The 23,188-nt window shown below is 42.3% G+C and overlaps 2 protein-coding genes across 4 annotated transcripts in view; both read right to left on the reverse strand.

The window, feature by feature from the left end:
• Positions 1–1,127: 1,127 nt before the first annotated feature.
• pttg1ipb (PTTG1 interacting protein b) lies at positions 1,128–5,612 on the reverse strand. Of its 3 annotated transcripts, XR_004843552.2 has the most exons (8): positions 5,441–5,612; positions 5,062–5,117; positions 4,847–4,955; positions 4,235–4,337; positions 3,845–3,910; positions 3,268–3,366; positions 2,733–2,779; positions 1,128–2,297 (listed from the first exon to the last, which is right to left on the reverse strand). XR_004843552.2 is itself a non-coding variant. In XM_006788562.2 (7 exons), the coding sequence occupies exons 1-7, from the start codon at positions 5,553–5,555 to the stop codon at positions 2,254–2,256; spliced, it is 540 nt and encodes a 179-aa protein (XP_006788625.2). In that variant the 5' UTR covers positions 5,556–5,612; the 3' UTR covers positions 1,128–2,253. The 3 variants fall into 3 exon arrangements, 1 of the variants encoding a protein (XP_006788625.2); XR_004843553.2 differs by lacking the exon at positions 3,268–3,366 and having other exon boundaries at positions 3,830–3,910; XM_006788562.2 differs by lacking the exon at positions 3,268–3,366.
• A 1,342-nt stretch (positions 5,613–6,954) lies between these two features.
• Positions 6,955–23,188, reverse strand: part of myo10l3 (myosin X, like 3) — a 29,658-nt gene continuing 13,424 nt past the window's right edge. Inside the window, exons 13-34 of the mRNA XM_006788563.3 lie at positions 23,057–23,181; positions 22,824–22,938; positions 19,983–20,089; positions 17,942–18,382; positions 17,273–17,303; positions 16,367–17,170; positions 15,424–15,547; positions 14,881–15,124; positions 14,665–14,760; positions 14,384–14,477; positions 14,021–14,076; positions 13,738–13,880; positions 13,155–13,349; positions 12,812–12,969; positions 12,330–12,453; positions 11,658–11,955; positions 10,966–11,173; positions 10,668–10,804; positions 10,372–10,495; positions 9,830–10,285; positions 8,850–9,041; positions 6,955–8,666 (exon numbers count right to left, since the gene is read on the reverse strand). Coding sequence (XP_006788626.2) covers positions 8,562–8,666; positions 8,850–9,041; positions 9,830–10,285; positions 10,372–10,495; positions 10,668–10,804; positions 10,966–11,173; positions 11,658–11,955; positions 12,330–12,453; positions 12,812–12,969; positions 13,155–13,349; positions 13,738–13,880; positions 14,021–14,076; positions 14,384–14,477; positions 14,665–14,760; positions 14,881–15,124; positions 15,424–15,547; positions 16,367–17,170; positions 17,273–17,303; positions 17,942–18,382; positions 19,983–20,089; positions 22,824–22,938; positions 23,057–23,181 — 4,377 coding nt within the window. The 3' untranslated portion in view covers positions 6,955–8,561. The remainder of the gene's footprint in view (positions 8,667–8,849; positions 9,042–9,829; positions 10,286–10,371; positions 10,496–10,667; positions 10,805–10,965; positions 11,174–11,657; positions 11,956–12,329; positions 12,454–12,811; positions 12,970–13,154; positions 13,350–13,737; positions 13,881–14,020; positions 14,077–14,383; positions 14,478–14,664; positions 14,761–14,880; positions 15,125–15,423; positions 15,548–16,366; positions 17,171–17,272; positions 17,304–17,941; positions 18,383–19,982; positions 20,090–22,823; positions 22,939–23,056; positions 23,182–23,188) is intronic.

Genomic DNA, 23,188 nt, shown 5'->3' on the forward strand with positions numbered 1-23,188 from the left:
GCCAGAAAGATTCTAAAACAGCCTACACAGTTCTGGAAAAAAAATATTTGGGCAGATGAAACCAAGATTAATTTGTACAGAAATTTGGGACTGTATAGAAAAATGTCTGTAATCAAAATCCACGACAGTAGCGGTTTTAGATACGGGCGACACGGGCGGTTGCCCGGGGCGGCATCGTGGTGGGGGGCGGCATCACGGGCATCGGCAAAAAAAAAAAAAAGAAGCTTGTACTCATGCTGCCCCGACGTCAGCCAGGGAATGGCATAGGCACCGATCGGTTTTCTATCGCCCATTTGAGGGCGCCCTCCGTTTGCGAGGTGCGCCTGCTGCTTGCGGCACAGGGAGGAGAGGGCGGGGCGGCGGGGGATTCTCTGGCTGGCTGGAGCAGCATCTAATAACCAACTCGCAAAATAAAACAAAATAAAAATAAACCAACAAACACGAAAACACCAGACATTATGATACAGACTTATAATTTGCACAGATGTTTTTTCGAAATTCTGTACACGAAAAGTGAGCGCGAGAGCTCTCGGTGCGCCTGCTCGCTGCTGAAGTCAAAGTAAACTTTATTGTCATCTCCGCTACATACAGTCCAGTATATAGAGAGACGACGAGACTCCAGTTACAGCAGTGCAAGTAAACAAACAATAAATATAAGAAGAGTAAGAAAATAAATATACACTTTAGGACTCGGGGTAAAGGGATCAATAACAATTTAAAATTTACAGTTTGATGATTTAAAGTCTCACACACAACTCGTCGAAAGGAGAGAGAGACCGGCTGCTTCCAAATAGAGCACATTTCATTTATAATGATGTAAATCTAAGCCCATTATGTATTTATGATTTTAACCTTGGGTTGTGTGAAATCCCAGAAATAAACCCTAAACAAAGTGAATCTGTGAACTAAGGTGTAGGTCTATTAGGTTATGTTGTGGTGATCCTCGGGTTGAGGGATGGGTGTTCATACTGGAGTGCAAAATTAAAACCAATGGAAGATGGACAAGAAAAGTTCAAAGCCATCAGGTCCTCAGTTTAGAATAAAGAGAAAAGAAGAGGAAGAGAAACGAGCAAAAGATACAGGTAAGCAGATGTGTCATTGGATAATGGCAGGTCATCCTGAAACAATCAGAATCAGAATAGTTTATTAACCTCTAAGGAAATTATGTGGGTTACAGTTGCTCCAAGAAGAAATGGTAAAAATAGCAACAGTAACAGACTAAACTCCAAACAATACATTATGTTACAGATTTTAATATTAATTAGTCATTGTCAATTGTTGATTTGTCCTGTTCTCATTGTATGACAAATTATGATGGCTGTTTGGTAGCCGTTTGCATACTATGCATACTCTCTCTCTTCACATGTGTGTGTGTGTGTACAACAGTTTTATGTTAATGTACAATCCCTAATATGTTTTGTGTGTGTGGGGGGGCGCCAAACAGGCTAGGACCGCCAGTGTCCACGGAGGTGGTGTATAAGAGGCAAAATTACAAAAATGAGTGATGAATCACCCCAAAACGTATTATCCGTTTTGTTATTGTCATGGTGGGGCTGGACCAGAAGACCAAACAAGTGAGCAGAATATTATTCTCAGGAGTTGAAACATTCTTGGATTGCTTAATTTCCACTGTCAATTGGGATATTTTGGAAAATTAACTTATTAAAAATATTTTGAAATTTGATTTGTTCCTAGGCCAAAACATAAAAGAGCATGTGTGAGACAGACAGAGGGAAAAAATAAAACTAAAAAAATTTATGATTTTTATGATTTTTAATTTTTTTTTATTGGCAGATGATTCAGATGCAGTTCAAAAACACGTATTTTCTTTTGTTCAATAAAAACGAAAATAATTCTGGAATGCAATAAAAATGGAGAAAAGGACAAATATGTTACATGAACTATTTAAAGAAAAAGAAATGTTGAGCTGCAGACATGGATGAGTCAAATTGAGAATACTGTAAATGTAGTATGAAAGTGAAACTGCTTGTTACAGAAGAAGCACCACAGCACTCGTCAGCTTTGGACTTTTACAAACTAAACTGGGGATGCTTGCTTTTTCAAATTAAATTGAAATTAATGCATAAGAAATATTAATCAAGCAAAACAGTGCAGCATCAGGCTAAGAGTATTCTGAAAACACTGTCGCGCTGAAATCAATCAGACAGTCACAGTTTATCATGAGCTCCTTGGAGGCTGTATCTCCGTGTTACTGGCTTCAATAGGATCAACTTAACGAACGGCTGCTTCTCCTTAATGATCATCCATACGGGCATATGGGTTATCCTTCGACAAACCTGAGAAGAATAATTGAAAAGAAGGATGTGTAATCAATAAAACTGAGTCCAGTTGTTTATAAGAATATAAATTATTCAGGGAAGTTTGGTTTACATTTCATTAATGCGATTTAAAATCTAAGTCTAGTTTATCAAATATGTGCAGTACAGTATTTCTCCAGTAGATGGCACTCAATGATAGTTTTTTCCGCCCTCTTTGTGTAAATGGATTTTTTAATTTTCACATTTTGTTTTCTTCTGCTCAGATTCCATTATCTTTATCTGTTCCTTAATCTATCTCATCATAGTGTTGTGGTTTATTTATTTTTTTTCTATTTTGCTGCTGTTTGATCACTGCGCATACAAACTGAGCACTTTCAAAACAAACCTCACTGATAATCAAAATTTACATTTCATAACCCGTTCAAGCCACACAGAAAAAGGAATTAGTCTCACCGTATTTGTTCCTGATTTCATCGTGCCTCATCTGCATTTCTGACCTCCTGAGAGGGAAACAAAGACAAATTGTTAGGCAACAGAGGACGCTGACACTGTCACATGACACTTATTTTAGTTTATGAAGTAGAAAGCAAAATTTTCACAGAAAAAAAAAAACCCTTTCCTGCATGTCAATCTTTTTTGCTCTTTTTTGGCACTGTCCAATTAGTCTAATTCAATTATAACAGTTGTGATGAAACGCAAAGCCAAACAGTAGTGCTGGATTCCCAGAATATACTTTTCCAGCATGGTGTCCAGGAGCAAAATGAACCAGCACCCCGGGAATAAGATCAGCCTGCTGTTTATCTAATGAAGTTAAATTCATTTTCAATCTCAACAATAAACAAGTGACATTATGTTTCTTATTTTTGATGTAACATCAATGATTTGCATGCATGTCTGCTTCTGTGCGAAGCAGACATGCAGAGCTACAAAAGCTTTCGTGGACTAGTGCCTCTCAATCTGATGGCCATAAAAAATGAGCAACATCAACCTGCAGCAACAGATAGAGCGATGGACCGTGGAAGAAGAGAGCCTGAGAAGAAGGTAGAGATGTCCTGGGCATGCCCAACATCACAAGACAGTTGCTGGCCTGGAGCCCATGAAGAAAAAGAAACAGGGGAAGGCTGTGAAGCACCTGGCATGGGTTTTTGATGGGCTTTGCTCCAAAAAAGAGCAAAGAGCCTAACTGGATTTATTTCATTATCATTATCAGGGTGTGGCGTCAGAGGAGGCTGAGCCACACAGTTGATCTCTATTACTTAATCATGCCTCCCCTATATGAGCAGGATGCCAGGAATTGATGAGAGAGCTGTGTGCTGCACTGGAGTGAGGCAGGTGGAAAGCTGCACAAGCAGGAAAATTCAATAACATTGTAAATAAAACCTTTGCGTGCCTTGGGTCCTTTATACTACAGTATATGGATCAACTTACTCAAGAGCTTACACAGAACTTTATTTTTTGCCCATCTGAGTCAGGCACAGTAGTAAGGTTTCAGTTAATCAAACACTCTGAAATTGTGCTATATGCATGAAGATTTAAGTTAAAACACATACTCCACAGACATTCACCTCGCTTTCTGGCGGTCCTTCCTCAGCCGAGTTTGTCGCTCCATCTGCATGTCTTCTCTCTTTCTCCTATTAAAAAGACATTTTTGTTTACATCAATTCACCACCTTTATGTATCTGCACATAGACATTTATATTATATATCAAAGATGAGCATTTGCTTTTAGCTTTATACATTTACAGAGCAACAAAATTGAAGGCAGTTATAAAATCAGAAAGACCAAAGTTACTGCAGCCACAAATTCTGGCAGCCTTCTGGAGATAGCCGTATCAGCCTAGCCTCACAGAATAACAACCCATTGTGTTCCCATCCTCCTCGTCCTCTTCCTCCTGCTTCTGCTTACATTTTGATCCAGATTTAACAGCGAGCACTTCATGTGACTTAGTGCTTACCCAATTTTTTCACACTTGCAGCAGCAGCAGCAGCAAACAAGAATAGCGATGATGATGATACCAGCCAGCACCGACACGGTGATGATCAATATCTGGAAGTTGACTGTAAATCAAACGTGGACACAAGGACAGCGTAAAAAAAAACACCAGCTTGCATGAGCAAATCTTATCATTAAGTAAACATAGCAATGAACTACTAAGTGGAAAAGATGCTAATGTATTTTACTCAGAAGATGATTTTGATTTATGAAAAAGACCTGCACCACAAAAGAGGGGGGAAAAGCACACTTATAAGTTTTTCTTTCTTGGCTGACATGATACATTACAAATTATTTTTCTTACTGGTTAATCTTGCAATCTGGGCTTTTTTTCACTTATTTGTTCAAAGTCTAAAATGTCATAAATGTATTTTACAGACAACTTACAGCTGCAGTAACATCTTCAAACTGGACTCAAAGTCCAAACTCGTATATTCATTTTACAGTCCAGCAAGAAAATGAGAAAGTCATCACAACTGAGAAGCTTTCCTGGACAATGTAAAAAAATATATTTCCTCCATGCAAACATCACGCATTAAATAATAATAGTAACAAGTGTGTTTGCCAGTCTTACGCCAGCATAGCCCCCAACGTGCATCATTCAGTGGACAAACGCTGTTGGAGGGCAGGATGCTCTTCACCGGGTATTCGATGCATTTTTTGGTCGTTATGCACCACAGGCACTGCAACAAACACAGTCATAAAGAGTTACATTTTATCTTATAACTTCCCCTTTTTTATGGCAAACATGTACAGGATATGTTTTTGGCTGAACTGCAGGAAACTTACTGTCACATTCTGCAAGCATTCATCACAAGTGGTGTTGGATTTCAAGGCACAGGGAGCTGAAACAGAGATAAGCTATGACACACACCTACAAGAAGTAAACTAATATAACCCTGAGAGAATTTAACTTTCTGTGACATATTAAGGATCACTGCAACAAAAGAAGTAACATTAGCCTAACTGAGGCAGGCAAAAGAAACTTTTTCTTTTGTGTTTGTGTGTATGTGTGTGAATGCTACAAGAATATGTATAAAGCCACTGAGGATTATCTTTACATTTGCGTCTACGATTGTGTAGATGTCATGTGACTGCCTCCTGACCCGTCTCTGGCACTCCAAGAAAAAAAGCGCTGCACTAACACATACAAGAAGAACAAACTTACTTTCCCCCGGAGCAGGAGTCGGTGTTTGCGCTGTAACTGTAATAATACCGCAGGAAATTAGGACAAAAACAAAGGCGGACGGGCTGTACATGGTGACACGAGCGCTGGACTGCATGGAAAAAACAGAAAGGCTCGAGAGGAGTGAAGCTGAACCCCTGGTTTACTAGCGGTGACGTCACGAACTCCTGACGCTGGTGTCATCAAGCAGCTGCAGGGTGACACATCTCATTGAAAAACATGTTTTATTATTGTGAGGGAGAGCGGAGAGTAAGGACGCACTGTGCTCATTAGCTCACACTCAGCACATATCAGAAAAAAAACACATATTATTTATACTTCGTATTTGACAGACATGGAAAATCTTTACCACCTCACACCACAATGATTGCATTCATTCTAGATTCAAGCTTCTTATCGTATAATATTGACGTTTTAGTGAGATTTATTGGAGTTTTGTTGTGTTTTCTATCTTCTTTAGATGAATTTCGTGCCTTTCCAAGCTATTCTGCTTTGGTAGATGGTATTTTTTTATTGAGCTTAGTTGGTTTTCATCTTTTAGCTATTGTAACACCGTGATTTCGCTGTCATTGGGATAAATAAAGTATTTCCTGTCTTCCCTTATCTTTTAAAACTTTGAAGATTTGAGTTTATAAAACAAAAATACAAGCAGCAAATAATTTATGGTATATAATTACGGATTTTAATACGACTTTACTGACCCCAGCACTACCAACCAGCAGTAGTCCCATCTATCTAAGGATTAGCTGATCACCAGCAAGTGTGAGCACCTCTATAAAAGCATTACTTTTGGCAGTTTGCTGCTCTCAGGTGTGTGGAAGCAGGAAATAAATCAGTATTAATCTTAGAGTAGCAATCTGGGAAAGGTTATTAGACCATTTCCAAGCAATTCATGTTCATCATTCTACAAAATGTTATTCTCAAGTGGAAAATGTTCAAGACAATTGCCAATCGTCCGGTGCCACTAAAGTCACTCCAAGATCAGACTGTGTAATCCTCAAAGAAACTGCAAAAATCCTAAGAGCTACATCTCTCTCTCACATACATATGTGTGCTACAGAGCAGGACAATGTTCCCAAGCACAGCAACAAATCCACAAGAGAACAGCTGAAAGAGAAAAGGATCAGAGTGTTGCAATGGCCCAGAAAAGTCCAGAGCTCAACCTGATTAAAATGCTGTAGCGGGACCTTAAGTGAGATGTGATAGCAATAGTTTTGCAATATTTTCATGTCATAAAGTCTCGTCTTTTCTTTGGTTTGTGTTTTGTTTCATTTCTATGTGCTGTTTTATTCCCCCCCCCACTGGCCATGGCAGTTTGCTGCCCTCCCCAAGCCTGGTTCTGCTGAAGGTTTCCTCCTGTTCATAGGGAGTTTTCCCTCCCACCATCAGGAAAGAGTTTACTCATAGAGAGTGGGTCTTTACCTTACAGTATAAATGTTGTCATGTCAATATGTTGTCAGGTAGATATGATAAAAGACAAGATGGATTCAAACAGCTTTTGAAATACAATAATTTATTAAAGCATCTTTAAATTCTGATATAAAACATTTTCTGATTCTTCTTCAAAACAATCAGAAATCTCAGAAATACAGTCATCATCGATGGCAAGATCAATCTCTGGTTTGGCCGCCGGCAGCTGACCAGAGCGCCTAAGTGAGTATGATTGGAGAGCTATGGAAGACAGTGATGTAATGTGAGGTAAATACTAAGTTTAATATGTTGCGATCACATCATCCTATCATGAACTATACTGTAGGTTGGCATAAGCTTGATTCACTTGTGTTCTTTAACAATTGCATAAGCGCAGCAAACGTCTTCTGGTTAGTGAGACAGTAACAGAAACTCAGCGAGTTGGGTGCTGAGGGCAACACACACAGCAATTACTTAAGCAGTGGCGAAAGCTGAGAAACATGACACAGAGTGGCTAAAAATCAACAGTAAGTTATGAACAGCTCGTCCGCTTCTGAAACACATCAGTTTTTCTGCATCGCTCCATCCACAAATAACAGACACAGAAACTTACAACAAAACTGCGTCACTGCATTTCAAGCACACTATTTGTTTCTCTCAAACAATTTTTACACTTCAATAAATAAATAACCCATCCTCACATGGCTGCTGACATCGCTTAAAAATCCCCAAACAAACAAACAAACAAACAACAACAACAAAAAAATCAGAGAAGGCGTTTTCATGTATGCTTTGTCAAACACGTCCGTGAACATCAGCTTTGGCTTTTACGTACACAGCTCAAACATGACATCAGCTCGACTCCGAGTGCCTGTTTGAGGACAGAAGCACAAATATTACGACCGATTTATTCATCATCGCCTTATGAGACAATACAGTGTTTATAGACACTGTGGTGCAGTTGATATTCACATTTAATTTCTCTTTCTTGTCTTACACGAGGCAAACTGCTGTTAGAACTACAACTCACCATTTTATATTATGATCCTGCAAGGCCACATCTACTCTTAAAACTATTACAATAGCCACAAGGCAAAGTGAAGAGGCTAAACTTTCTGCTTCCTGGGAAAATGACAGTTATTTTACGCAATAACCTGAGGGAAACTCCATTTTAGGGGAACATTCATCACAACGGATCGCAGTATTCAACAGAATAACTGCTTTTAAAGGTGCCAGTTCAGTCAGTGTTGGTTTTCCATTGCAACACATTTACAACCTCTAAATCGGGAAGAAAAGCGCTATAGTGGCAATCAGAGAGTTGAACTGTCGATTTTGCGATAAAATTTGGGAGGAAAGAGCACGCGAGCTCCTGCGAATTAGCCTGTACATTAAAATAAATCCGTGAAAGGATACCTGAATAGCTTTTCAAGTAACGTGAGAAAGGGCCAGTGTAAAGAGAAATGCGATCAGCTGACATTTTTGGAGACTGCACGGAGGGCGGCGGCACACCATCGCTTGAATGGTTCCCACATGTGCTTCAAGCAGTAAAGAATCAACATTGTGTCATGGCAGAAAGAAATCTTTCTGAGTGGAGATTGTCCGTGTTGCTACGTTGCTCAAGTCAAAATCTCTGTTGCCTTTCCTTTGCCAGGTGTCGGTGGCTGAGTGCGTGCTGTGGTCCTGCCCAGCGGAATCACCTGATCCAGCTGGTTCCATAACTGGATACAGACTTCACACTGCAGCGCTTCTTCACGATCATGTTTATGTAAGCTTTCATGATCTTGGTGATCTCTCCAACCTGCCAATATACAGATGAAAGTTATTTTTTTTTAAAAGCTGCACTAAAAAAGTAATGTTTAAATTAAGGGGAACCGACTCCTCTTTGTCTGGAACCGTGGCCCTTTTGTTCTCGCCGCAATGCTTTATCACTCTGGGAAAAGAAGCTCCCGCTAATGAAAACAAAGAGGACAAACATGTGTACCTGCGGGGTTTCAAAGAACATTTCTCTCTCATCCACAGTGATCTTGTAGGTGCAGGGCTGTGGAGCACCAAAGAAGATGATGTGTTCATAAGGAAAGGTCTCCAGAGGCTTTGGCTCCCCTCGTTTGTAGACGGACACATTCTCAGCACTCACACTTAACCACAGATCATGTGGAAATCCTCCTTCTTTGCACTGCCAAGACACGAAAATACAGTATTATCAATTGTCAGTTTAATATTGCAGGCTGATAATTAACTAGGCAGACTGGGTATAGGCCAGATATAATGATAACCCACGTATATACAGTTTCTTTGCTATTATCGTTATAAAGTTTTGGCGTTTCAGCCCTGAGTTACTTTCAAATCACACCAGCTAACCAAAGGCATCAGTATCATCTTTGGAGCTAAGAAATCACACTACTATGATGTTATGGCTTTGAAACTTAAGAAAAAAAACAGCTAAGCACAGCTCCTCCTGTAATGGAAGACAAATCAAACGGAAAAGTCCACTTCAGATGAGGTTGGGGTTGAATGAAAGGTTCAAATGAAGGAATTTCACCCAGAGGTTGAAGGTTTTGCGTCACATGAGTCCAAATATGTGAAATTTGCAATTCTAAATTTACAGGACTTTCACTTCTATTTCTAAATGTACATTCAGGTTTTAGTTGCAGATGTTAAGGCTTTTACGAGCTGAAACAATGTAACAGGTCAATGTCAGTGTTCCTGCTGGAGAAACATTAATTATGATGATGTAGGAAAAGCAGTAGCAGGGCAATTAATCACACTTCAGTTTTCAACTTCAAAGAAATCATTTCACATAGTGAACTGAACAAATTTTAGATTTTAAGAGAAAGAAAGCGCTCGATCAATACTTAGCATCTACAGGGTCCCATTGTTAATGTATCCGAAGTAATAATGCAGGGAATAAAAACTCGGACTGGTCCATTACTGACAGCAATGTGGTTTAAGATTTAAGCTTACCTCAACATCAAACAGTGTGGATCCATATCCAGGCCACTCTTTAATGATAGTCATATATTTGAGCATAGCCTGGTGCTGGTCCAAACCGTTGAGGCGGGACCATTTCTCCATGATGCTCGCCCTGGTTGCAGACATCTCCTCCTTTATCCACATCTCCAGCATCTGCTCTTCCTCCATGCGCTGCTTCTTCATGGAGCCCGTCTTCAGCCCGCGACGCAGCGTCCCATCGAGAAAACTGGTCCTCCGACGCTCCAGAGTTTGGCCCGACCCCGAGGCTCCACCCACCTTGGTAAACTGTAAGATGCGATTGCGCAGGCGACCCACGGGGTAGACGTTTTCCAGGTTCCACGTGACTCTTGTTTTGTCTCCATACAGAAACTGTAGGCGGAGAGCGGCAAGGTGCTGCAGGGTCTCTTCACGGGCAGGGAAGTGACCCCTGGTTAAACTCTCATGGGCCTGAAGGAAGACGAAAAAACAAAATGATGCAAACTATGCATTTGATTTTCTCTTAAATAAACTAGAATATGAATGGTTAAGCATACCTGCTCAAACATGAATGCAAACTCTACTCCTTCCTTTGGCATGCTTTCCACATCCAAGAAACAGTAGAGTTTGAAATATAGTTTCCATTGGCCTTCATCCTGGGCTTCCTCACTGCCAGCCAGTCTGAGGAAGAACGTATAAATCTATCACTTTCACATCTGTTTTTATCTATCACTGCAATATCTTCTTTTCTTCTCATCATGTCCTGGACATAAATGTTTATGTACCTCTTAAAGTGTTTGCATGATAAAACACATTATCTGTTAAAAATGTATCCATGTGGTGTAAAACATACCTTTCAAATTTAGCTAAAACATCAGCGACAAGGACCCTGCTTTCCACTGCTTTGTCAACACTGTTGTTGTGCTCAAAGAGGGCAAACATGTTCCTGCTGTCCTCCATAGCCAGACCTCTGATTAGCTTCTCCACCACCTGAACAATAAAAGGCAAGATTAAAACCACGCCTTTAGGGCACATTAGTATGGCTCTTTCCCCTGCTGTGCATGCTAAGGTAAAAAAAAAATAAAAAATCCCAGCGCCGGCTTGCAGAGAAACCTTTAAAAATTTCTATGTTGCAACTGCAGATCGCTCACCTCTCCAGCAGTGGTGTGGGAGTTAATAGAAATCTTGCAGGAGCCTCCCCCATGGCAGTAGACTGTGGTGGTCATTTCCTGTCTGTTAAGCAGTGCAATAATTTCCTCTTGGGAAGGAACAAATTCTCTGGTCTTAGTCTTCTTCAGAGACTCACCGATGAAATGGGCAAACATTTCAATTTCTGTGCCTGGGAACAGCTCCTTAATCCTGAGGAAACAGAAAAAGAAAGCGAACAATAAGTTTCAGCCAAAGTACATCTTCCCATTGAGGTTAACTGAGCCACATCCATGATGGAAAACTTTACATGTTTAGAAACCACAAAGAGATACTTAATATAGGGAGTATAAAGTCTGCAGGACAGGCAGTCAGCTCCGAAGGCCCTATAACTTTTACGTTTTTTTCTTAAGTCCAACTATGGGCCTAACTGGACCCTTATTTTGATCTCAACTACAGACATATCTCTCCTTACTGTGACACTCATCTCCTTCACAAAATCAGAAGACACATGAACTCAAAACAACCTTCTTGGTGGTTTTTCCCAAGAAAATATGTGTTTCCAGCACCACATTTTAACATGAACACACACACACACATAAGCACTCATAAAATAAAAACAATATCAGTCATGCTGTCACGGCTGGATGGTTTGCAACCAGGTGTTAATTTTTTCCTCCCTGGAACATGCCCGTACCGTTTCAGGTGAAACTTGAGGTAGCGTAGGATGCCTCGGCTGGGCAAGAAGGTGCAGCTCATACAGGTCAAGAGATGCCAGTGGGCGCGATTGGCAGGACTGTTTGGGTGCGGGACATGATTGGTTTGCTTGATCAGCTGACAGTAAACCTCATCCCTTAATGGCCTCAAGTCTTGACAGGTCTGCAGGATTCCCTGGATGATTGGCACAGGGTCAGACACAGCCTCCATCTCCTGCAGCGAGTTGAAAATCTTCAGGGCCTCATCCTGCAGGCTGGTGTAACCCTTTTCTTTTTGCACTGAGGGAGACAGAAATGGGTAAAGTTAACCTTCAGCCTTGATACTGAACTTGCTCAGTTGCCTTAAGTAACCAGTTATTTTACAATTGAGCACATTAGAATAGTATTCAATAATAATAGTAATAATTGCAAGAATTTTTTTATGGTTCTGTGTCTCTAAAAACAGCTTTATATCCTAAAATAGATATTGTGGCAGATTCTGCTACTTACTGAAGAAATATACAACAATTTAAATTTTAAAAATCCATGAATAAAGGTACATTTTTCAACCAAAAACTGCTCAGCACTGAATATTTTAAATTTCCTGATTCTCGACAAGCAAATTCATTGACTGCAATAGTTTGTATGCAGCAGCTACAGGACAGTGCACTTACAGTGGATGCTGACGTCTCCATAAGGCAGAGGTAGAAGAGGGGAGTGCAAAGGATGCTGGGTATATCTCAGGATAGGGTTCCTCCAGTATGTCTGCTCCACTGCCTCCACGTTCAAACTGCTCTCCTGGTAAGACAGAGGAGCAGATTAGTAATCTTACCTCTCAAATTATCGATTTTTCTTACATAAAAGAAAGTTTACGCTTGATAAGAAAAAAACAGAGCAGCAATAACGGTGATGATGCAGACTAAATCGAGTACATGGCCAAGTGTATGTATGAAAAAGAGACTCAAACAAGTACTGAAGCAGGAAAAACTTAGGCCAAGAGAAGATCACAGCACACAGATAGTGAGTACAAGTACCTCACTTTATTACAGTGTGTGTCCTTGCCAGAGGTTTGCATGACTGAAAAAAGTTTGATTTACAAAAATGTCAATGAAATGTGATGTAGTCTGTAGTCAAAAATGGGGAAAACAGTGAATACCTTGATGTCTCTGATGAGTTGCTGTGTTGGAGTTTCAATGGGAACTTTGCTGTCTATGGCAGCCTGTATGGCATTCGCCCACCTCATGGCTTCATTCAGCATTTTGGTGTAAAGCCGATAAGAGTGTTTACGCCCATGGACAATTATATTCCAGTAACCTGGGTGAGAAGGAAAGATAATCATGCACAAGACAACAACATTTCAGGAAATAGACCATAAAGGCTAAATTGTGCACATTGGGGTTTATATATTTTCTTAAATGTTAAAGCTTAGGACCCAAGGATAACTTATGTCTCTATAAGCATTCATTTATTAAGATGACACTGAAGTAAGTTTAACTAACCAGTGTCCTTGAAGACTTTCTCATCTGGCTGCACCACGGAGCAGAGGCTGTTGAGGACCAGTGTTCCCAGTTTGGAAGCACTACGCTCCGACGACTTGTAATAGTCCAGAGAGTTAGTGGTGAGAACAAACCAGCGCTTCTTCAGCTTCAGAGAAGTGCTTTTGGCTCCAGACTTCATCTCTTTATGGAGCCAGCCTGTGGGGGTAAAATAAGAAATGACGGCCGAGTTGTAATACCTTCAATATTCTGTCCACCAGGCAATCACGTAGTGCACAGCTGTTAAACCAGCACTTATAAGAGGACTGTCAGGACTGATCTTCCATCAGTGAAGCACAACACATCATCAGAGCCTGCCATCGTCCAGGTCAGTGGGCAGCTTGATCATACACACAACACACTTCCATAGTCAAACTGATGGCAAATAACAAAGGAGGACCACCTAAAAAAATGTGACCTTTTTACTGGGCCATGTGACTTTAGCTTTGACTCTAAGCTCTGCACATGTGGATGTGTACAAACGGCAAATAAAGAGCTTATCTTGTCTTATGTAGATAGATTAAATCCAATATCAAAATCCTCTTACCTCTGACTATAAATTCCTGTCCATCAACCCTAGAGTCTCCCTTAGATTTTTGCAGCAGGCCTATCCAGTGGTGCATCTCCTCGGGCGTGTCTGTGTTGCAGTGGATCACTCTGTTAGCCGTGATGATCACAAATGAGTTTGGTCTGGGAAAGAAAACATAGCAAAATTGGGTTTTTTTTGTCCTAGTTTTTGTTACTCATGTATCTGCTGTGGGATCACAGGCCAGGGTTTTAATACATATATGCAATCAGGCAGGAGTTGGGGAAAATTGCTCATTTTTTACCTGTCTGGGTTGTCTGACGCACAAACAGAATCAATCAAGCCAACATCTAATGTGCCCTGGACAGGGAAAAATGGTGTTAATGGCAATAATTGTCAAAAAATTATCATTACTATACTATTTAGTATAATTATCTTTATATAAAAGATTATATCATCTTTATATAAAAATATATGTTTTTAAATATAGCAATCTTTTAGGACCAAAGAAATGGATGGTAGTATGTGCACTTTTCTTCTTCAGTTTAGATTACTATATGACCCAGAACTGGACTGCTATGCGATTCAAATTCATGCTTCTTCACTGCTGCAGAAATACAGAGTTGAGGCTGGGGCCCAGGCAGGAGAGAGGTAAAACAGCACTAACCACTGCATTCTTTGGGTTGGCCTGTTCGTGGTGCATCTCCATGAGCTGCTCCGGACTGGCGCTGTGGACCCGACTCAGCACATTAAACCAACCGCTAAATGGGTCAGAGGGAGTTCAAAAAGCAAAAGTCAGCAAAAGTGTAATTGAAAATGACACCGCGAACTTCCACTGGCAACCACAAGGGGGAACTTTATTTCTACACATCAATTTTAGGGTGAAAGGAAAACACTATTTACAAAATAGCTGCAGTTTGTTCTGAGAAATCTGTGGATGTGATGTACCTGGCATCTTCAGGAGACTCTGCGTAGATGTGGTACGTCCTCTCCTCAGTTACGATATTCAGTGCATTTTCCTTCTCGTGATTGTCCACTATTTCCCTGCACAAACAAAAAGAATAAACCATTACTGCATGTGGCTATGTTTGTTTCAAGCTGATAACAATGAGTTCAATCAAAGCTAAAAATAAACAAATCAAAAAACAGAGAACTGAGTCTTACTTGGCTACACGGATGTCGATAGTGCCTTTCAGCTTCTCTTCGCTGTCATTCTCGAAATACATGAGCTTCGACTCGCGCAGAACGAACCAGCGCATCTTCCAGTTGCGCCGAGACAAAGTCGACATTCCTCCTCCTTTCTTGTAAAGCCAGCCAGATTTGAGGGAGTCCTGCTTTGCGCGGAACCACATGAAAGTTTCGTCTTTCAGGACGCACCAGCGACGGCGCCATGGGATCATCAAACCACCTGAGAGGTGAGAAAAGGATGATAATTTATTTGTTTACTGTGAAATCTCTCTACGACAGATGGAGATCGCACAACTTTGTGCACACAGAAAGCTGTATCTCAAAAACACAATGCATAAAAAGCTCCCTCAGTGAGTTAAACTTCACAGCCCTGACATAAACCCGAAAACATCAGTAGAAAACAAATGCGTAAAATACAAAAAGAGCCTTCAAGAAAACTCACAAAATGGACATTAAAGCTGCACAAAGACAATGTGCGTGCCTGCTGGTCAGTGTCTTGTTTTTATTAGCTCTACTCACTCTTCATGTAGAGGTAGCCATGGAAATATGGAGGCCCGGTGCCGTTCAGCAGATTCACTCTGCCATTACAAACTTCTTCATCTGTGTCAACATATCCATCATTGTCCTCATCGCTGTCAATGAACTGCAAAAAAAAGACAGCAGCATTTGAATAGATTAGACAGACTTTTAAACAGAAATTTTAAAGTAATAATTACTTCAAAAAAATCCACAAAAGCAGAAATTTATAGCAACAATTTAAGTTAATTTCGTTTTTTAATTTTGCTGATGGTGAAGTCGAGCTGTTATTTTGCACTTTAAGGGCCTAAAATCTGTCTGACTTTGTAGCCACGGTGCTGCCAATTTCCTTTAAACTTGGCTCACACACATCCACCCACACAAACACACACGTGCCATTACATGCACCCATCCTTCTTCCCCTTTGACATTTTGCTGATCTCACAGTGTTGGGTGGCTGAGTGCAGATTCACCTGCTTGTCAGCAGAGCCAAAACAAACATTTTCAGCATTGCTGCTCAGCGATTCTTAAACAAGCCTTTTGATAAGACGCAGCCTTGCAGAAATGCATTTTCTAACCGACTTTAAGACAATCTCTCTTGAGGCAACACGAGGAAGTATAATAAGCGCTGAGGAAATCTAGGTGGGTTTCGGTGTACCGGAGAACAATGGCTTAAGTTAGACCGAATATGGAAACAGAAAATTCAGTGACCCCATGTTTTTGTGAACTCTGTGAGCAAAAATTTCAAAGATTTTAACAAAACAATCTAATTTCTCCAAAGGGGATTTCCCGTCTTGGGTAGATTTACTGATTTACTTTCTTCTTCCACTGGACCTCAGAGTTCGTGCCAAATGTCTAGCTATTTAAAAGTGAAACTCTGCACATTTTCCAGTTAAAACAACTCCACAGAATTTAACAGCCATGACTTTTTGTTGTTATTTCTCACCGAGTCCGAGCTGCCTCTGAAGGAGTCCAGGCTGTTCTGAGTGCATGAGGATTTTCGCAGCACCTCCTCATCTGTGATATGGCCATCGTTAGTGCTAGCACCTGAACTCCCATGGGCCTCCTCAAACTCTTCCTGGTCATAGTCTGACTCTACGTCTGGCAGGTTCGTGTGAGTTGGCTCTTCATTTACAGGCTCAAAGTCTGAGGCCCTCTGGCGTGGCCGCTTTTCTCCATTAGTAACCAGTGGAGGAGGTGGAGGGATTTGGGAGTCTGTGAGGACAGGGGCATGACTCAGTCCATTGGGGGTATCTTGGCTTAGCTTTCCTGCTGCAGGGGAGGCTGATGAGGAGGAGACCACTAATCCTCCTGCAAAGGCAGGCGGAGGAGGGGGAATACTTTGGAATACTTCCTTATCAAGAGGAACTGCAGCTGGAGGTGGGAAGTCAGGCAAAGCGATGCGCTCATCCTCCGCGTGGAAACCCTCATCTACCTCCTCTTCAGCTAGAGGTGCGGTAGATTCAGCTGGGTCGTGGAGGTTCTCCTCGCTCGAGAGGGATGGCTCCAAACCACCAAAGTCCAGCAGTTCCAAGAATTCAGTAGCCACACGAGAAGCCTCCTTTTCCAGTCTGTAGATCTCGGCATCCCTTATCTGACGCAGCTCCTCACGTGAGACGTCCCCAAGAAGCGACACGCTGTCTTCCTGCTGCTTGTGCAGACGCTCGATCTCCCTCTCGAGCCGCAGGATCTCCTCCATCTGACGGCTCTCCTCCTCAGACGTGTGGCTGTTGGTCTGGGACAGCTCCTTCTATCGACCACACAAGTAAAGAAAGTGCAGAATTGTGTTATTTATGTGAGTGCATTCATGGGCATTCTTTATTTTCGACATTGGAAGAGAAACTGAAATTACCTTTTGACAAGCGCCGTTCATGAGTGAGTTCCTAAAAATAAAATATTAATACGTTAGTCATGAAATGAAGAAAGAAAATGACTTGACAGATGACTTGGCTACCCCTGGAAATTCCTGACAAATCACAAAATTTAGCAGTTTTGTATTCCAGTAACAGTTAAAGCTGTTATTTCAGGCGCTGTTTTGTGTGTTAATGCATACATAGATCTGCACATCTGTTTCTGAGCCACATTATTCTTGTGAGTCTCATGAGTACTACATCGCTTAACATCAGAATCTCTGCGTAGCTCGTGACTATATGTTGCCTCTCAATTCTCCCTGTTTAGCGTGGTGTAGGCGGCATGAGATGTTGACAGGTTAACCTGCACTTGACCCCGCGATGACAGCTTTTTCACAACCACTGGGAAAAAGCCGGAGCTTAAAAAAGCGTCAGTCCAGAGCCAATCGCAATGGTCGCTCTACGCGTGAACCAACCAAACCCATGTGAACTCTCGACCTTAATTGTGATGGCACATCTGTAAAGTTTCGGCAGAGACATAAATGCCTGCTAAAGAGCTCAAAACTGCCTTTGTGGCCGATTCTCCAAAAGATGGTGTCACCTGCACCACCAGCACCAGCTGCCATCACAACATCCACACCCATACACAGACTGTGGCAAACACATAGTACCTGGTCTTTTCCCCGTTTTCTGCTAATTTCTGCTTTTCCTCTTTCTCCTTTATCAGTCTTTGCTCCTCCTTCTTCATCAACTCCTCCTCCTCTGCCCTCCTCTTCAGCTCCTCTTCGGCTAGCTTCCGTTTCTCCTCCTCCTCCTCCTTCTTCCTCCTCTCCTTCTCTTCCTCCTGCTTCCTCCTCTCCTCCATCCTCTTCTTCTCCTCCTCTACTCGCCTCCGCTCCTCTTCCTCTTCTCTCCTCCTCCTCTCCTCCTCCTCTCGCTTCTGCTTCTCCTCCTTGAGCTGTCGATACAGGGCTCGGGCCAGCTGGCCTCTGTGATGTTTCTGCAGGACAATGGCAGCCAAGCGCAGGCGCAGAAAGACGCGTCTCCAAAAGTGAGCGCGGTAGTTCTTCTGGATGGTGACGATGCTGGACAGAGCCCTCTTATACTGTTTCCTGAGGACGAAATCAAAAATTGACATTCATAATCGGCATAAAAATCATATTTAATCCAGCTTCACTGAGGAACTTTGTGCCTCGCCACAAACATATTTGTAAAGCTGGACAGCCCTACATGGCCTCCTCCTAACGCCCGCTGCTATTCTCTGTTCAAACAAACACACTGGTAAAAAAGCCAGTTGTGAACTGTGCAATGTTTAGAGTCTGACGAGCTTGTGCTCTTCCATTGTGGTGGTGTGGGCTGCTCTGTTTAGCCCTCTGACTAAGCCCCATCACCCACACACAATACATGCATTGAAAACACACACATATAAACACGCACAAATACACGTGACTTTCTCAGGACCACACACACTGCTCCGACTCTCTGACCCTTAGTCCGACCTAGCCTCCACGGTAATCACTTCATGGCCTTTATCAGGTCTCAGGATGGACCCTGACTGGAGATAAAGTTACACGTAATAATACAAAGGCTTTACTTGTGTATTTGGGGAACTTTTCAAGGCCCTTCTTTAGTATGAATGTCTCTAAGGGGAAGCAAACCCAGAACCTGAATGCTGTCATCAGTCCCATTATAGTCTCCCAGTGGAGCCTTTCAGAGGACTGCATGTAACGTTATACTATATATGGCAGCACGCAGGTGGAGTACGGTTAGATGCCCCTGGGTGTCTGCGAATGCAGCTTCTTAAACCACCACGGTGATGGATGTTCTGCCAGTCAGGCGGAGTGGACAGGCGAAGAACTTGTTGCTTAGGCTGAAGACAGATTTACATAGATTTGCTTAAGAAGAAGTGCACTTCTGATAGTGTAGGAATAAATGACATCTCTGTTATGCTCAGAAAACTGTCTTTTTCAGAGCAGTCTAATTATCATGAACATCATTAGAGATGTAGTAATTCAGGGATAGCCATTTATAACTTGAAAGATGACAGTTTTGCCTTTTTTTCCTTGAAAGGGTGTTGAAATCATGCAATTCCTCATCTTTGAAGCTACAGGACAGCGGCACAAGTGGGTTAATACTTCATTAGATTGCAGAAAATCATCGGGATGTTGTGTAATTTTAATGAAAGCCAGCGCACTCTTAACCATGTGTCCTCCCTTTGATAGGAATCTTTTCTTTCATTAGACTTTTAAAATAAATGTTCATCTTAAAGAAATAAACGTAAAAAGATCTAAAGATAATACTAAAGTGACCAGAAAAATTCACACTGTTTGGGCTATTCTGCAGTCTCAGTTCATCAGTTTATGAGTTTACCTTCCAATCTACAAGGCTTTCTAAGGTAGAAACTTTAAAACAGTGCACGTACACGGTTCTGCATGCCCGAAAACGGCCTCTTATCTACAATTTCAACACTGTGGTAATCGCTGGCCATCGCCTAGTCAGCAAGGTTTAAGCCCACTTAACACACATCCACACACAGGCGCACATACAGAGGTAAACAAATGTGCAAATGATTCCACAAATGCACTTAATCCCCCCTGCCCTGCGCTCCTATACATGCAGGTTGTACTACAAAACAAACACTGACAACTGTCTCTGCCACTCAATCATCCATCTGCCGCCCCCCCCCCACACCACACACACTCCACCACTCACCTTGCCACATAGCTCAGGATGTGGGCGCGGATCACCATGCCAGCCCTGCGCCGCACCTCTTCCCTCTCCTTCTCCAGCCTTTGCTCCAGGGCCTCCTTCAAGAACACCTGCGGGAAGAGCAGCGCCACGGCCGACAAGGAGTGACACAGACACAGAGAGACACAGAGAAGGAGGTTGAGGGAGAGAGGGGGAAAAAATGGGATGGGTTAGTTCCTCTTCCTCTTGGTAAGGCTGTAAAAGAGGGCCCACAGAGATGTAAAGGGCCCCTGTTGTCTGCTGGCAGAACCCCGTGCCCACTGCAGAGGAAGCTGTGGTGCAGCTGAGGCTAGCAGGCTAGCTGCCCTCCCTGTCTGCAGAACAGAGCAGAAGGGAAAACTGGCACTGAGACTGCAGTGTTGCTGCTACTGCTACTGCTGCTGCAGAGCCTCATTGTGTTCAAGCGTCCTTCCTGAGCATTTCCCTTCTGCTGCTACCGCTGCGTTGGTAGTTCGACTGACGTGCACAGGCAGAAAGGCACAGAGAGGGAGGGGAGAGGTAGGGAGAGAGGAGTGATGAAAGGATGAGGGGGAGGGATGGTGGCTGGTGTCCAGATAGAAAGCCACACCCCTCTTTGCTCATATGAAGGAAAGAGAAAGAGTTTAGTTAACCCTTCCCGCACTACTGGAGTTTTCTCGCAACCTTATCTTTGTATGACTTTTGACAGCTCGAAAGTCACACTCGACTTAAATGAACATGCCTGCATGAAACATAATCAGATTTTCACTGTACGAATATGCTGTGAGGCTGGGAACAGCAGCCAGCTTAGACACGGCAGTATCTGTCGCTCAACTGGGTAGTCAAGGGAAGACCCTTGCTCGCATGCGTATTTGTGTCCCAGATGTTGCGCTAATCAAAGGATCCCACAGCTGCAGCCCTGCCTGCCTGTCTCGATAAAGTCTGTGAGAGGAGGAAACTTCCCCTTCATCCACATCCTTCCCTCGTCTGTAAAACAAATGGCTCACAAACACACATACACAATCCATGCAACATCACCAAAGCCCCTAATTCTGGGTACACGCTTCCTCTGCACACAATCAGCACATACATAATTACACGCAGATTGTTTCTCCAAAGGAAATGTAGCCCCCTTCTCCGTTTCAGTCTCTTTCCCACAGCCCACACTACATTAACCTAAACCCCAAAATATTGCCCTGCCATGCACAAAATGAAACATACTCAGCCGCACTATGTCTTTTTGGGTTTTGCTTTGAGAAACTAGCCTTTTTTTCCTTCGCCCTCGATGTGTAGATAAGCTTTGCAGAGCAAAGAAGTGAGCAGCGGCAGCCAGAGGTCAAAGGGCTGATCACAGAAGGGAAGCTTTACCCGCACGGTGACTTCGGGGATGTATACTGTGTGCATGTGCGAGAAATTTAATATAGATTGGCATGTGCACATTAGTGGTTATGGACCAATTCAAAAGGAACCAAATGTGGCTCGCATCAATTATTTTCTGTCTTGATGTACAGCATGCCATGTGTGCAGCTGACACTATTCATAGTCTGCCAGCCAAATTGGGTATTACAACAAAAGTGTCCTAAAAAGAAACCAACAAATCCGAAATGTCTCAGTGATTTTTACAGCCACGCAGGAACCACAACTTAAAGCAGGAAGTCGAATGTGGATTTAGCCGATTTTGAAAGAGCTCCACAAAAACTGCTTTATTTGTATCCTTTCTTGTCGCAGTACTGACGCGTTCATGCTGAGTATTAACACAGGTTTTACTGTCCAGTTCAAAAAAGTCATTAAAGGTTAATCATTCAGTGATAGCATGGAAAAAAGGGGCAGTCTGTTGGCGGTGGCGGTGGGGGGATTGATGATTGTTGGAAAATGAGAGCAGAAAAGGAAGGACAGCCATTGATAAGCTATGCTGCCAACAATCATATCTGTTATAAGTTTTCTAAGATGAAGCATGATGTGTAACTTTCTACAAAGCTCTGCTTGGCTGCAACATTTCACCAGCACCGTCCGGTGCCTCGAAACCACACGCTTGCAGTTTAGTTTATTAAATCAGCAACTCAGTCAGTGTCGAGGCTAACGCTCTGCTAGCTACAATAAGTTTGCCTCAGGATTACTGTAAGCCCCTCGGTTACAGTTACAGTAACAGTGTCAGGGTTTTTAGGAGCGGCCGAGTAACTCTGCGGTTGTCAACAAGAGAGCCGTAGATTGACCACAACCGGTCAGAAAAATCTTTGTGACATGAGTCACAGCAACTGTGGTACACATTAACAGCTCGGGAAAGACAGCAGCTCGACTTCTTGGGGAAACATTCGCTCCCAGATAATTACTGAGTGAAGCCTTTCAGTGCACTGTTTCATCTTAAGGGAACTGCGTGTTGTTGTTTTTTTTTAAGTATCAAATGGCGATTTATTGTTTTTTGAGCATGCTATCAGAGCATGTAGCTGACAGAGGGGTGTACTGGAGAGTCATTCGTAAAAGAAAAACAGAGTGGCAGTTTATATAATCCGTCAGGCTGCCCAGTTGTGTCTGTGTGCATGCATTTGTACTGTATTTAATACACTGTGGGGCCTGAGGTCGGTTCACACAGATAAGGTGTGGGGGTTCACCTCCTACTTTGGTAACAAAAAGCTCATCTTCACAAGGTAAAACATTAAAATTCTTTCTGCATAATATTAGGTATATCAATTAAAATTTAGATTACTGGCAGGGGCAGGGTTGGCTTAGTGATTCTGGTTACTGAAAGATCTCAGGACATAAGTTAAAGTCAGTGCCATGTACTGCTAAGTGACATAAACGAGTCTGGGCATGTGTATAAGTGAGTCCATGTGTGAACGAATGCTGCACCTTTGTCTTCCCCAGCTGCCACTCTTTCTTGTCTTTGTTGTGAAGTGTGAGAAGCTCTAAGCAACTCTCCTTCTCGTCCTCTGAGCGGATTTTGTTTGTCAGGATCATCTTATACCTGCAGAAAAAAAAAGCATACAGCACAGATCTTCTTTCCTGATTTTTTAAAAATAGTTTTTCGACTACAATATTGAGCCAATTATCTCAGTTTTATTGTGTGCACATAGTTTTCTAACCTGCTGTAGAAGTCCTTAAAGGTTCTCCGGACAGGGAATCCAGCCCTGCGAATCTTTACAGTTTCCAGCATCCCGGAGTACCTCAGCTGGTTCAGGACAACCTCAGGATCAAACTGGTTGGCCTTCTGTATT

This window comes from Neolamprologus brichardi, chromosome 16 (genome assembly GCF_056152115.1).
Source record: "Neolamprologus brichardi isolate AB-2024 chromosome 16, ASM5615211v1, whole genome shotgun sequence".
NCBI lineage: Eukaryota > Metazoa > Chordata > Actinopteri > Cichliformes > Cichlidae > Neolamprologus > Neolamprologus brichardi.